The sequence below is a fragment of the Eschrichtius robustus genome, chromosome 2 (genome assembly GCF_028021215.1).
Source record: "Eschrichtius robustus isolate mEscRob2 chromosome 2, mEscRob2.pri, whole genome shotgun sequence".
Lineage (NCBI taxonomy): Eukaryota > Metazoa > Chordata > Mammalia > Artiodactyla > Eschrichtiidae > Eschrichtius > Eschrichtius robustus.
The window spans coordinates 126,946,940-126,962,511 of NC_090825.1; the positions used below are offsets into that span (position 1 = coordinate 126,946,940).

Genomic DNA, 15,572 nt, shown 5'->3' on the forward strand with positions numbered 1-15,572 from the left:
ATGGGAAGGGCCTGGATGGCTGGGGTGAGGGGGCATGTGCAGATGCCAGGCTCTGAGCCCTCCCGGCTCTACCTCTGGAACAGAGCAGTGTTGCTTTGATCTGCTTTACCCATTGTGTTTGCTCCCGAGATTTCACTTCCTCAAGGGCTCCGCTATTGAAAGAAAGTTCTGAGACGGCTCCTGTTGAGCCTTCCAGCTCTGAGGCTTCATGCAATGCCACGACCCACCTCTAGCAAAGAAGATTACTCTGTTTTCTCCTTAGGACGTTCTTCGGGTGGCCCAACCTTGCTCTGTCCTGCTGTAACCTAGGTCTTTGCTTGCTGTCCAGGATGAGTCCTTGAGACTGGTCCAGGGTCGACCTCATGAGGAAATCAGGCTGCCAGGCTCACTGTGTCTCCTGTGAACCCTGGGCTTGCCCTTCTTCGTTCTTATTTTCCCCATTATTGGAATGAGAGGAATGCTAGCAGTTTGGGGCCTTTTCTGTAGAAGAATACCAAAAGAGATGCCCTCTTCAGTGTACTCAGCTCAGTGCAGACTGCAGAGCTCTACGCCAGCCAGGTCCCATTTGCCTTAAACATCCTTTTGAGTCAGAAAGGACAGTTGTTGTTTTTTTTTTTCTTTAATCCCAAGGACTGGCTACAACTGAGCTTTTCTTGCAGAGACATGAATGTTGCCTCATTAACTTGTACAGTACGGGCTGTACAGTGCAACTTAAATGACACCAACAGCAGTGCTTATTCAAGGCTTGGCGAGCGCCAGGCTCTGTGCTCAGCCCTTTCTGTGCGTTGCATCATCTGATCCTCACAGCAGCTCTGTGAGGTGGGTATTGTTTTAAATCCCATTTTACAGAGGTGGACACTAAGACTCAGAGAGGTGAAGTAATTGGCCCAAGGCCACACAGCTAGAACATGAAGGTCCATCAGGTAGTACATGGCCTTGGTAAGATGCCGGTGGTGGCCCCAAGGAAGGCCAGGACTTTTTGTTTGCAAAGTGTTCTGATAGCGGGCTCTTCTTACAGGTTTCCTAGCAGCCTTGTGCATCATACCTGGTAGGGATTTTTTTGAGTCCTGACTCCAGAGAACAACTGTATGTTTGTTTCACAAGTGTCAGCATCCCTTCATTGACTTGCAAAGCACTGGGTGCGCTGTGCATGGAAACATTGCATTGCTGGGCACACAGTACGTCTCTGGAAAAGTCGTGGTCCTTTGACATCAGCCTTGCAGTCACCAATGAGGTGAAATCTCCCACATTTGACAGATGAAGACATGAGGCTCACAGTGGCAGTGACCACAGACATGATAATGGCACTATTTTTCATCACTTACCAAAATGCCAGGCTGTTTTACATGCAGTAACTCATTTAATCCTCCCAAGAGCCCCATGAGGGAGCTATTATTATCCCTATTTCACACCTGGGGAAACGGGGGCCTGGAGCAGTTGCAAAGCTTTCTCAAGGGCATGGCAGAACCAGGCTAGAGTCTATGTCCTGTCTTGCCAGAGGCCTGGTGGAGGTGGCAGCACAGGGCTGGCTTCATGGGTATGGAACCTGTATAGTCACACAGGGCCCCATGCTTGGAAGGGGCCCATTCAAGATAATGCTCTGCTATTTACTTCTTGACATTTTTAACAATCTTTGAGCAAGGGTGCCTATTTTCATTTTTCCATGAGCCCTGCAAACTTTGTAGTTGGTCCTGCAGGAGCAGGACCCTTCTGGACCCTTATGGGAGGAGCGGGGAACTCCTGGCTTCCCCTCACCCCTTTCTCCCCACTCTGCCTATCCTAGGCCCTATTTGATACGCAGAACGAACTACGGACACACATCCCAAACTTCACTTTCAACCTGGGCTACTCAGGGAAATTCTTCCACACAGGTAAGTGGGCCTGGCTCTGCCCCCACTAGCAACTTCCAGGGGCCCTCAACATCCGGACCCTCGGAGTGCTATGCCATGGGGTCAGCAGGTGGGCGGATGGGCCCCCTTAGGGCCACATTTGACCTCTGTGGCCTCTCCCAGAGCCAGACAGCCCACAGAGCAGTCACAGCCCCAGGCAGAGGGCATTTGGAGACAACAGTGACACACGATGGCCCCCACTCATCTGTCCCCGGTCCTCAGGCTCTGCTGTTCAGGGGGTGGGCATCTTCTCCCTCTTGTCTCCCTCTCACCACCACCTCTTAATATTCTTTATACTACTTCTGCTTTAGAAAGGAATTGGTTGAATTTTAAGAATTTTACAGAAATACATAGCAGAGAAAATGAAAATGCCCTATAATTGTACCCACCCCAGAGATGAGCACTGTCACGAGTTTTTCTTTTTTTTTTTTTTTAATTTTATTGGAGTATAGTTAATTTACAATGTTGTGTTAGTTTCAGGTGTACAGCAGAGTCATTCAGTTATACATATATTTATTCGTTTTTAGATTCTTTCCTCACAAAGTTTATCACAGAATTTTTTTTTGTTTTGTTTTTTTTTTTGGCTGTGCTGCCTGGCTTGTGGGATCTTAGTTCCCTGACCAGGGATTGAACCCAGGCCCTCAGCAGTGAAAGTGTGGAGTCCTAAACACTGCACCACCAGGGAATTCCCCCATCACAGACTATTGAGTAGAGTTCCCTGTGCTATTCAGTAGGTCCTTGTTGGTTATCTATTTTATACATGGTAGTGTATGTTAATCCCAAGCTCCTGATTTATCCCTCCCCACCATGTTTCCCCTTAGGTAACCATAAGTTAGGTAACCATTTTTGTTATCTGTAAGTCTGTTTCTGTTTTGTAAATAAGTTCATTTGTATCATTTTTTAAAAAATTAGCTTCCACATATGAGTGATACGATATTTGCCTTTCTCTGTCTGGCTTAGTTAGTATGATAATCTCTAGGTCCATCCATGTTGCTGCAAAATGGCATTATTTCATTCTTTCTTATGGCTGTGTAATATTCCATTGTATATATGTACCACATCTTTTTTATCCATTTGTCTGTTGATGGACATTTAGGTGGCTTCCATGTCTTGGCTATTGTAAATAGTGCTGCAGTGAACATTGGGGTGCATGTATCTTTTCAAATTATGGTTTTCTCTGGATATATGCCCAGGACTGGGATTGCTGGATCATATGGTAGTTCTATTTTTAGTTTTTTAAGGAACCTCCATACTGTTTTCCATAGTGGTTGTACCAATTTACATTCCCACCAACAGTATAGGAGGGTTCCCTTTTCTCTGCACCCTCTCCAGCATTTATTATTTGTAGACTTTCTTTTGGTTGCACTGCGTGGAATGTGGGATGTTAGTTCCCTGATCAGAGATTGAATCCACATCCCCTGCATTGGAAGCACGGAGTCTTAACCACTGGACCCCCAGGGAAGTCCCTGTTTGTAGACTTTTTGATGATAGCCATTCTGACCAGTGTGAGGTGATACCTCACTGTAGTTTTGATTTGCATTTCTCTACTAATTAGTGATGTTGAGCGTCTTTTCAAGTGCTTTTTGGCCTTCTGTATATCTTCTTTGGAAAAATGTCTATTTAAATCTTCTGCCCATTTGTTGATTGAGTGGTTTGTTTTTTTGACATAGAGCTGCCTGAGCTGTTTTGTATATTTTGGAGATTAATCCCTTGTCAGTTACTTCCTTTGCAAATATTTTCTCCCATTCTGTAGGTTGTCTTTTCATTTTGTTTATGGTTTCTTTTGCTGTGCAGAGCTTTTGAGTTTAATTAGGTCACATTTGTTTATTTTTGTTTTTATTTTCATTACTCTAGGAGGTGGATCATAAAAGATATTGCTGTGATTTATGTCAAAGAGTGTTCTGCCTATGTTTTCCTCTAAGAGTTCTGTAGTGTCTGGCCTTACATTATTTGATCCATTTTGAGTTTATTTTTGTGTATGGTGTTAAGGAATGTTCTAATTTCATTCTTTAACATGTAGCTGTCCAGTTTTCCCAGCACCACTTATTGAAGAGATTGTCTTTTCTCCATTGTATATTCTTGTCTCTTTTGTCATAGATTAATTGACCATAGGTGCATGGGTTTACTTCTGGGCTTTCTGTCCTGTTCCATTTATCTATATTTCTGTTTTTGCACCAGTAGCATACTGTTTGGATTACTGTAGCTTTGTAGTATAGCCTGAAGTCAGGGAGCTTGATGCCTCCAGCTCCGTTTTTCTTTCTGAGGATTGCTTTGGCTATTTAGGGTCTTCTGTGTTTCCATACAAATTAAAAAAATTTTTGTTCTAGTTCTGTGAAAAATGCCATTGGTAGTTTGATAGGGATTGCATTGAATCTGTAGATTGCCTTGGGTAGTATGGTCATTTTGACAATATTGATTCTTCCAATCCAAGAACATGGTATATTTTTCCATCTGTTTGTGTCATTTTCAATTTCTTTCATCAGCGTCTTATAGTTTTCAGAGTACAGGTCTTTTGCCCCCTTAGGTACTTTTATTTCTGGGTATTTTATTCTTTTTGATGCGATGGTAAATGGGATTGTTTCCTTAATATCTCTTTCTTTTCTTTTTTCTTTTTGGCCGTGCCACGCGGCATGTGAGATCTTAGTTCCCCGACCAGGGATCGAACCCGCGCCCCCTGCATTGGAAGCATGGAGTCTTAACCACTGGACTGCCAGGGAAGTCCCATTAATTTCTCTTTCTCATCTTTTGTTGTTAGCGTGTAGTAATGTAAGAGATTTCTCTGTATTAATTTTGTATCCTGCAACTTTACCAAATTCATTGATGAGCTCTAGTAGTTTTCTTATAGCATCTTTAGGATTTTCTATGTATAGTATAATGTCATCTTCAAACAGTGACAGGTTTACTTCTTCTTTTCCAATTTGGATTCCTTTTATTTCTTTTTCTTCTCTGACTGCCGTAGCTAGGACTTCGAAAACCATGTTGAATAAAAGTCGTGACGGTGGACATCCTTGCCTTGTTCCTGATCTTACAGGGAATGCTTTCAGCTTTTCACCATTGAGAATGATGTTAGCTGTGGGTTTGTCATATATGGGCTTTATTATGTTGGGGTAAGTTCCCTCTATGCCTACTTTCTTGAGAGTTTTTGTCATAAATAGGTGTTGAATTTTGTCAAAAGCTTTTTCTGCATCTATTGAGATGATTGTATGATTTTTATTCTTCACTTTATTAATGTGGTGTATCACATTGATTGATTTGCAGATACTGAAGAATCCTTGCATCCCTGAGATAAATCCCACTTGATCATGTTGTGTGATCCTTTTAATCTGTTGCTGGATTCAATTTGCTAGTATTCTGTTGAGTATTTTTGCATCTATGTTCATCAGTGATATTGGCCTTTAATTTTCTTTTTTTGTGGTATCTTTGCCAGGTGTTGGTATCAGGGTGATGGTGACCTCATAGAATGAGCTTGGGAGTATTCCTTCCTGTGTAATTTTTTGGAAGAGTTTCAGAAGGATAGGTGTTAACTCTTGTCTAAATGTTTGATAGAATTCACCTGTGAAGCCATCTGGTCATGGACTTTGTTTGGTTGGGAGTTTTTTGATCACTGCTTCAATTTCAGTACTTGTGATTGGTATGTTCATATTTTCTATTTCTTCCTGGTTCAGTCTTGGAAAATTGTAGCTTTTTAAGAATTTGTCCATTTCTTCTAGGTTGTCCATTTTATTGGCCCATAGTTGCCTGTAGCATTGTCTTATGATCCTTTGTATTTCTGTGGTGTCCAGTGTAACTTCTCCTTTTTCATTTCTAATTTTATTGATTTGAATTCTCTCCCTTTTTTCCCTGATGAGTATGGCAAAAGGTTTATCAATTTTGTTTATCTTTTTAAAGAACCAGCTTTTAGTTTCATCGATCTTTTCTATTGTTTTCTTTGTCTCTATTTCATTTATTTCTGCTCTGATCTTTATGGTTTCTTTTCTTCTACTAACTTTGGGTTTTCTTTGTTCTTCTTTCTCTAGTTGCTTTAGGTGTAAGGTTAGGTTGTTTATTAGCCTATTAATCTCTGAATAACCTTTATTCAGAGATTTTTCTTGTTTCCTGAGGTAAGATTGTATTGCTGTAAACGTCCCTCTTAGAACAGCTTTTGCTGCATCCCATAGATTTTGGACTGTTGTATTTTCATTGTCACTTGTCTCTAGGTATTTTTTGATTTCCTCTTTGACTTCTTCAGTGATCTGTTGGTTGTTTAGTAACATATTGTTTAGCCTCCATGTGTTTGTGTTTTTTAAAGTTTTTTTTCCCTGTTATTGATTTCTAATCTCATAGCATTGTGGTCAGAAAAGATGCTTGATATGATTTCAGTTTTCTTAAATTTACCAAGGCTTGATTTGTGGCCCAAGATGTGATCTATCCTGGAGAATGTTCCATGTGCACTTGAGAAGAAAGTGTATTCTGCTGCTTTCAGATGGAATGTCCTATAAATATCAGTTAAGTTCATCTGGTCTAAGGCTTGTGTTTCCTTGTAGATTTTCTGTCTGGATGATCTGTCCGTTGGTGTTAGTGGGGTGTTAAAGTCCCCTACTATTATTGTGTTACTGTTCATTTCCCCTTTTATGGCTGTTAGCATTTGCCTTATATATTGAGGTGCTCCTATGTTGGGTGCATATATATTTACAATTGTTATATCTTCTTCTTGGATTGATCCCTTGATCATTATGTAGTGTCCTTCCTTGTCTCTTGTAAGAGCCTTTATTTTAAAGTCTATTTTGTTTGATATGGAGTATTGCTACTCCAGCTTTCTTTTGATTTGCATTTGCATGGAATATCTTTTTCTGTCCCCTCACTTTCAGTCTGTCTGTGTCCCTGTGTCTGAAGTGGGTCTCTTGTAGATGACATATACATGGGTCTTGTTTTTGTATCCATTCAGTGAGCCCATGTCTTTTGGTTGAAGCATTTAATCCATTTAATTTAAGGTAATTATTGAAATGTATGTTCCTATTGCCATTTTGTTAATTGTTTTGGACTTGGAGGTCTTTTTACTTCCCTTCCTCTTTTGTTCTCTTCTCTTGTGATTTGATGTCTATCTTTAGTATTGTGTTTGGATTGCTTTTTCTTTTTTGTGTGTGTGTCTATTGTAGACTTTTGGTTTGCAGTTCCCATGAGGTTTTGATATAGCAGTCTATATATGTACAAGATTGTTTTAAGTTGCTGGTCTCTTAATTTCCAGTGCATTTCCAATGCATTTCCAATATCCTGCATTTGTACTCTCCTCTTCTCACGATTGCTGGTTTTGATATCATATTTGTGTGTGGATAATTTCCTACCTTTACTTTATGTTGCCTTTACTGGTGAGCTTTCCTATTTGTAATTCTCTTGATTCTAGTTGTGGCCTTTTCTTTTCTGCCTAGAGAAGTTCCTTTAGGATTTGTTCTAAGGCTGGTTTGCTGGTGCTGAATTCTCTTTGCTTTTACTTGTCTGTAAAGCTTTGATTTCTCCATCAAATCTGAACGAGAGCCTTGCTGGGTATTCTTGGTTGTAGGTTTTTCCCTTTTATCACTTTAAATATATCCTGCCACTCCCTTCTGGCCTGCAGAGTTTCTGCTGAAAAATCAGCTGATAACCTTTTGGGGATTCCCTTGTATGTTACTTGTTGCTTTTCCCTTGTTGCTTTTAATATTTTTTCTTTGTCTTTAATTTTTGTCAGTTTGATTAGTATGTGTCTCGGCATGTTCCTCCTTGGGTTTATCTTGTATTGGACTCTCCACATTTCCTGGACTTGAGTGACTGTTTCCTTCTCCTGTTAGGGAAGTTTCCTGCTATAATATCTTCATATATTTTCTCAGGCCCTTTCTCTCTCTCTTCTCCTTCTGGGACCCCTATAATGCAAATGTTGGTGCATTTAATGTTGTTCCAGAGGTCTCTGAGACTGTCCTCATTTCTTTTCATTCTTTTTTCTTTATTCTGTTCTGTGGCAGTGATTTCCACCATTCTGTCTTCCAGCTCACTTATTCATTCTTCTGCCTCAATTATTCTGCTGTTGATTCCTTCTAGTGTATTTTTCATTCCAGTTATTGTATTCTTCATCTCTGTTTGTTCTTTAAATCACTAGCTCTTTGTTAAACATCTCTTGTATCTTCACAATCTGTGCTTCTATTCTTTTTCCAAGATCTTGGATCATCTTTACTATCATTACTCTAAATTCTTCTTCAGGTAGGTTGCCTGTCTCCATTTCATTTAATTGTTCTTGTGGGTTTTTATCTTGTTCCTTCATCTTGAATGAGTTTATTTTTTATTTTTGAGTCTTAAGGGTTGAGGTTGAAGGCTCAGGGTCACCTGGTTCATACTTGCCCTCCTCTTGGGGGCTTTCCCAAGGTCCTCACAAGCTGCCCCTTGGGACTGGGCAGGAGGGAACAGCCTCTGAGTAGTCATCTGTAGTGAGCATTCCCTCGAGATGCCTTTTGCGTGGGCCACAGTGAGGACAGCCTCTCTTGAATTCTAGGCAAACCCTATTAGTCTGAAGTTCTGGGAGGAAAGTCTGCAGCATAGCTCCAAAGCCAAATAAGAGCAACACTTGGTTGTCTGTGTGTATTTTTATATTCTTAACCCTTAGTATATCAGATGTAGTTGTAGTGATATACACAAGACAGGGTTAAACATCTTGTACATATACAAAGAGCATCTACAAGTCAATAAGTAAAAGACAAATGACCCAGTAGAAAAATAGGAATAGGATCAGAGTAGGCAAGTCAGAGCTAGAAGAAACCATTAGAATCATTGCCTCTGAACTGCATATTGCATAGACAGGCTCCAAGGGCCAGAGGTGGGGAGTACTTGGTCAAAGTCACCCACTGAGTCAAGGCCATACTCGAATCCAGGGCCCTGGACTGGGGCTCAATCTGCCCCACACTGTAGCTCACGGAACTACTCTAAGCAGCTCTCAGGTGGGCTGTGGCCGTGCACACCCATCCCTGGGCCTCGTGGCAGGTGGGCTGGGCTGAGCTGCCTGTGCTCGGGCTGTAGGTACCGATGCTGAGGACGCGGGGGATGACCTGCTGCTGTCGTACGTGAAGGAGTTTTGGTGGTTCCCCCACATGTGGAGCCACATGCAGCCCCACCTTTTCCACAACCAGTCCGTACTGGCTGAGCAGATGGCCCTGAACAAGAAGTTCGCTGTCGTGAGTAAGATTCCCTACAGGGCAGAGCCGGGAGGGCTTGGGGCTGGGCTGGGGGTCAGAACTACTGGCCTTGTGCTGCTTTTGCAGTTCGTCTGACAGCTTTTTATTAACATCTTTATAGCTGCTGTCTCACTGAAGCCTCACAGGGATCCCAAGAGGCCGGTATCTCAATAGCCTCATTTTAAACAAGAAACTGGAGCTCTGGGAGGCCACACCAGCTAATAAGAGGTCCGCGCAGGACTTAAACCCAGGCCTGTTTGCTTCCTGAGCCCAAGCTCTCATCTTCAGGCTAGAGTGGGTACCCCAGAAGGCTGGAGGAGATGCCCAGCAAGGAGGGGATGAGGCCTGCTTGCTGGCTCAGCCTGAGCCACCAGTCAGTCAGAGGCCAAGAGAGGCAGGAACAGCACCTGTCCTTGTTCCTCACTCCTGGTGCTGGAGGAAGTGAACGCTGGGCCGAGTTGGAGACCCGGCTCGGCTGTTGCCTCTTTCCGAGACTCTGGGCCCCGAGCCTCAGCTTCCCCATCTGCACCTCAAGGGCTCAGACCCACTGCTCTGCCGTTCTAGCCCCTGATTTTTCTCTGCAAAGGGGAGATAAAGCCCAGAGGGGAAGAAATCCTGTGCTCACCCTGCCCTGGCCCTCCTCTCCCCAGGAGCACGGCATTCCCACAGACATGGGGTACGCAGTGGCGCCCCACCACTCGGGCGTGTACCCTGTGCACGTGCAGCTGTACGAGGCCTGGAAGCAGGTGTGGAACATCCGCGTGACCAGCACGGAGGAGTACCCCCACCTGAAGCCAGCCCGCTACCGCCGCGGCTTCATCCACAACGGCATCATGGTGAGTGCGGCCCAGAGCCTGGGAGGAGGGTATGCACATGCTATCCTGGGAAGCATGAGTCTGGGGAGCTGGCTAGGGGTTTCAGGCCACTTTCTACTGTCCCCTCTGTCACCTGAGGCTCTCTATCCCAGGGAAGGAGGACTGCCAGTCTGCCTCTTTCATGAGCTACTCCTATGCTTTTGTGACAGGGGATCAGGAGATGAGCATTCTTTAAGGGGCCTCTAGTGAGGCCCTGGGATAGGCCTCTGTCTCATCCATTTGTTGGCTTATGTAAAATGTGTGTCTGTCCCTTTTCTACAGAATACTGAAGTGCACAAAATCTGGGAATACTGAAGTGCACAAAATCAACAAAAGTCCTCACCTTTGTAGACCTGACATTCTAGTGGCAGGAGACAGTGCGTTCATAACTGTGTAAAGTATACAATGGTCAGATGGCATAAGTGCTGTGGAGAAAAATCAAGCAGGGAATGGAGACGGGGTGCTGAGGAGAGGAGAAGCTTAAACAGGATGGTTAGGGAGAGCCTTCCTGGGAATGAGCCATGCTGCTACATGAGGAAGAGCATGCGTGGCAGAGAAAACAAGTGCAAAGGCCCTGAGGCAGGCTTGTGCTGCGTGGTTTTGAGGACCAACTAAGAGACAAGTATGGCTGGAAGGGAGCAAGTTGGGAGGAGGTGGTAGGAGATGAGGTCAGAGGGGTGATTGATGGACCAGATCATGCAGGGCAACATAAGGCCACTGGATGGACTTCAGCTTTTAGTCTATGATGGGAGGGTTTTGAATGGAGTGCTCTTATGATCTAACTCATATTTTAAGAGGATTTCCATCATTCTGGCTGCTATTAGTTGCAAAGCCTGTAGGGGGCCAAGTGGGGAGCAGGGAGACCAGTTAGGAGGCCGCTGCAGTCTTCCCGTTGAGGCATAGTGGCTTGGACCAGGGTGCAATGCTGGGACGTGATCACATTCTGGACATATTTAGAAGCTAGAGCCAACAGGAATTGCTGATGAGTTGGATATAGAGTATGGGAGAGAGAGGTAAGGCAAGGATGACTCCAGGTTTTTGGCCTCAGCCACTGGAGTGGCTAGATGGTTCTCATCAGTCCAGATGGGCAGCTATGGGAAGGCCAGGTTCACGCCTGCATCCATCTATCCACTGACCTCCCAGGCGTTCCTACTGACTCTGGGGATGAGGCGGTGACGAGACGGGTGAGTTCTCTGCCCTCCTGGATCGCATACTAAACAGCTAAACCAGTGTACAACCAAGAGGGCTACGAGGCAGGTTCTAAAGCCAGGAGAGAAGTCACAGAGTGTGCCTGGGAGAGCTGCTCTAGAGAGGGGCGGGGACCCTCGCTGGGCACACAGTCCAGATTTCCAGAAAGATTCTCACTTGCCTGCCCCTGTTACTTTGGAGTCTGCTCATTTTGTAGAGAGAAATATGAAAAGTGTGTACATATGTAAAATGGCAAGGGCCCGTGGGGTCACTTGGGGGAGTGTCACAGGCTGCAGGTCTTTGGTGGAGAAGACTCCCAAGGGTTGGGGGGCTGTGTGGTCACACAAGAGGCTGCCTTTCTGAGGTCATCTTTCTGGTGACCCTGCTCATCACCATCTGTCCCTGGAGAAGCCATAGCTCCTCTCTCCCGCCCCATCCTCAGGTCCTCCCGCGGCAGACCTGCGGCCTCTTCACACACACGATCTTCTACAACGAGTACCCAGGCGGATCCAGTGAGCTGGACAAGATCATCAACGGGGGCGAGCTCTTCCTCACAGTGCTCCTCAACCCTGTGAGTTCTCCACAGCCCTTGGCTGGTGGTGAGGAGCCAGGGAGGACAGTCGTCTGCAGCTGAGGCAGGCCTTCCCAGGCCTGGGGGGGCGGACAGGAGCAAGTATGCGGCCAGGAGTTGGGAAACCCGCACTCTAGCCCTGGCTGTGTCCCCGCTCCGCTGTATGACCTTGGTAGAGAATCTGAGCAGTCTTTTTTTTTTTTTTTTTTTAAGAAAGACTTTATTTATTTATTTATTTGTTTGTTTGTTTATTTATTTACTTATGGCTGTGTTGGGTCTTCGTTTCTGTGTGAGGGCTTTCTCTAGTTGTGGCAAGGAGGGGCCGCTCTTCATCGCAGTGCGCGGGCCCCTCACTATCGCGACCTCTCTTGTTGCGGAGCACAGGCTCCAGACGCGCAGGCTCAGCAGTTGTGGCTCACGGGCCCAGCTGCTCCGCAGCATGTGGGATCTTCCCAGACCAGGGCTCGAACCAGTGTCCCCTGCATTGGCAGGCAGACTCTCAACCACTGCGCCACCAGGGAAGCCCCTGAGCAGTCTTTGTTTTCCGTTTATAATCTTGCACTTCCATACAATAGTGTTGGCACTTTCTTTTTAAATAAATTTATTTATTTATTTATTTATTTATTTATTTATTTATTTTTGGCTACGTTGGGTCTTTGTTGTTGCGCACGGGTTTTCTCTGGTTGCGGCGAGCGGGGGCTACTCTTTGTTGCGGTGCGCGGGCTTCTCATCGCGGTGGCTTCTCTTGTTGCGGAGCACTGGCTCTAGGCACACAGGCTTCAGTAGCTGCAGCACGCAGGCTCAGTAGTTGTGGCTCATGGGCTCTAGAGCGCAGGCTCGGTAGTTGTGGCGCACGGGCTTAGTTGCTCCACGGCATGTGGGATTTTCCCGGACCAGGGCTTGAACCCGTGTCCCCTGCATTGGCAGGCGGATTCTTTTTTTTTTTTTTTTAACTTGTTATTTTGTTTGTTTATCTTATTTCTTTTTAATTTTTTAATTTTATTTTTTTATACAGCAGGTTCTTATTAGTCTGCACCACCAGGGAAGTCCAATAGTGTTGGCATTTTTGTCTGTTCTTTTTCCAGTCTTTGTGTGTGTGTATAAATATATAAATATTGTATATTAATATACATAGTAAACTGAATTTGTTAAGGTATATATTAAACTATATATCTACATAGATAGATAGATAGTTTAAAATGCACTATATATATAGTTCAGCTGAAAGTTCAGCTGAACTTTCTGGGTCTCTCCTTATCTGTAAAATGGAAATAATCATCCATGCTTTAATAATATTAGATAGATATCAAGTGGTGGTGTTATCAGCTTTATGGGGTAACCGTGTACCCCTTATCTTCCATGCACCCCCTCACCCTCCTGCCAAAAAAGTACAAAAGAGCACCCATATGACTGCACGGGAGGTCAGCTTCCCCTTTCAGCTGTCAGTCAGACCAGATTCACCTGGCTGTACCTAGCCCAAGGTCACACAGTGAGTTTATTGACGGCCCCGGTGAACCTTGGACTGGTCATTGAGTGGCCCTACAAGCTCAAGCAAGACCAGAGAGTCAGAAGTGGGGGTGAAGGTAGTGAAAGGGGCTCAGAGGCTAACTGGCCCCGCCCGCCTAACATCTTCCCTCCCTGGAGCAGATCAGCATCTTCATGACGCACCTGTCCAACTACGGGAACGACCGCCTGGGCCTGTACACCTTCAAGCACCTGGTGCGTTTCCTGCACTCTTGGACCAACCTCCGGCTGCAGACACTGCCCCCGGTGCAGCTGGCCCAGAAGTACTTCCAGATCTTCTCTGAGGAGAAGGACCCGCTCTGGCAGGTGGGTGGGGTGGGTGGCCTGGGTGCCTCATTGCAGGGATGGAAGGCCTACCACCCACGGGCATGCACCCCAGGTATGGTCTCAGGGACTCAGTCCTCAGGCCCTCATGCTCTCTCAAGTGTAAACTCAGGTGCACACTTGCTCACCAGCGTGGGCATGCTTGCTTGCTCTTGTGCACACTAGACCTCCCACGCAGACCTATGTGCATGCATACTCACAGCCTCTGAAAAACAGCACCACAGAACTGTAGGTGAACACAGTGTAAACAAGTGTGGAAAGCAGCTGCCCTGCCTGGCATGTACCTTCTCACTCCAGCAGGCTCTGAGCGTGGGAAAGGGGACTGATCACAGGGCTTGGGGGACAGTTCTTGGGGAAGTTGCCCCAGGGCGCTGTCAAAAACTGGAAGCAGAAGCTGGAATTGATGGTCTCAGGGGTCCACAAACCATGGCTTGTGAGCCAGTCTGGCCTGCAGTCTGTTTTTGTAAATAAAGTTTTATTGGAACATGGCCACACTCATTCTTGTACATACCATCTGTGGCTGCTTTCAATCTACAACAGCAGAGTTGAGTAGTTGCAACAGACCGGATAGTACCCAAGCTTAAAATACAATATTTACTAAACATTTCAAAAGATTTACTAAACTTTATAGAGAAAGTTTGCTGACCTCTTGCTGAACTTTTAAATTCAACAATAGGAGCTCATGAGCCAAGTGCTGTGCTGAGCATTTTACTAGGCTATGTCTGGGAGCGTGAGACTGACTAGACATGGTCGCTGCCTGCCAGCCGTTCAGTGTCCCAAGATGGGGATGTGACAAGGACACATGCAGTTACATTTGTCATTCAGGGCTGTAAGAGCCACATATCCATGTGCAGTGGGAGTCCAGTGTCCATTCTTGGGCACCCCTGACATCTCTTCCCCTGTTGTTTTAGGATCCCTGTGAAGACAAACGCCATAAAGACATCTGGTCCAAGGAGAAGACATGTGACCGCTTCCCAAAGCTCCTCATCATTGGCCCCCAGAAAACAGGCAGGTCTCTCCACTCTTGACCAGCCTGCCCCAGTGCCTGCTCTCTCAGCCACAGAATTCTGGGGGCCACCATGCCCTAGTCCCACTCCCCAGTAATCTGCCCCCTCTTTCCCAGGAAGTGAGAGTGAAGCTGGGGTGAACATGAATTGCCCATCAGTGTGGAGGTGGGAAGAGGATAGAGGTTGGGCATTGGATTCTCCTATCTGTCCTGAACCACAGCCTCAGGGAGCTCTCCCTGTGTCCTGCTGGGAGTCTCAGAGTCAAGTCAGAGAAGCCCAGATCAGCTACTCTGCAAGTTGGAGCAGTGCCAGGCAAAACTGGTTCAGAGCAAAGAAGACTGTGATCAATTAGTCATGTCTGCCAGAGGTGCAGGAGGGAGCAGTGGAGAGATGGTTGCTAAGTATTTACCATGCGCACCATATGGCATGGATGGGTACTCCCATGTTACAGACAAAACACTCAAGGCTCAGAGAAGTTAAGTGACTTTCCCTAACACATTTAGTTAGGAAATGACAGATCCAGGTCTGGAACCCTGGTCTCTGTGACCCCAAAACTTATACTCTTGATCACCAAACTCTGTAGTCTCCTTCTCTTCTGGAACCTCTCATTATAGCATATTAACTGTAGACTCACACGTAGGAAAGGAATGAACTCTCTAAAGGAGGGGGTCGGTCCTGTACTGTCAATTAGGGGAGGGAGTATGAGTGAAGGAAGGGTACCCAAAGAGGCGGCATCTGAGCCAGATTTCTTAGCCCTTCAAGAATTTCTTATCAGCACACTGGAGAGTCTGGAACTCCCTTGTCCTTGAGTTCCTCCCAAAGTGCCATAGAGCACAGAGGCCCAGAGCCAGAAGGGACCAGCAGAAACCGTCTAATTCCTGGATTATGAGGAGACAATAATCAAGTGGACATGACTGCTGGAGTACAGTGGTGAGAGGATTCTGAGGCCAAGTCTTTGTTTAGTGATGAAGAATGCCGTGATGGATTAGTGACGTCTGCAGAGGATGCAGGAGTTGGCATGCCCACATGCAAGCCATGTATTT

The 15,572-nt window shown here is 45.5% G+C and overlaps 1 protein-coding gene across 5 annotated transcripts in view; it reads left to right on the forward strand.

The window, feature by feature from the left end:
• Nucleotides 1-15,572, forward strand: part of NDST1 (N-deacetylase and N-sulfotransferase 1) — an 85,288-nt gene that overhangs the window by 49,207 nt on the left and 20,509 nt on the right. For all 5 annotated transcript variants that reach the window (XM_068536213.1, XM_068536211.1, XM_068536210.1 and 2 more), the window contains 6 exons: nt 1,784-1,871; nt 8,907-9,061; nt 9,712-9,897; nt 11,546-11,674; nt 13,322-13,504; nt 14,434-14,530. In XM_068536213.1, the coding sequence (XP_068392314.1) occupies nt 1,784-1,871; nt 8,907-9,061; nt 9,712-9,897; nt 11,546-11,674; nt 13,322-13,504; nt 14,434-14,530 (838 nt within the window). The remainder of the gene's footprint in view (nt 1-1,783; nt 1,872-8,906; nt 9,062-9,711; nt 9,898-11,545; nt 11,675-13,321; nt 13,505-14,433; nt 14,531-15,572) is intronic.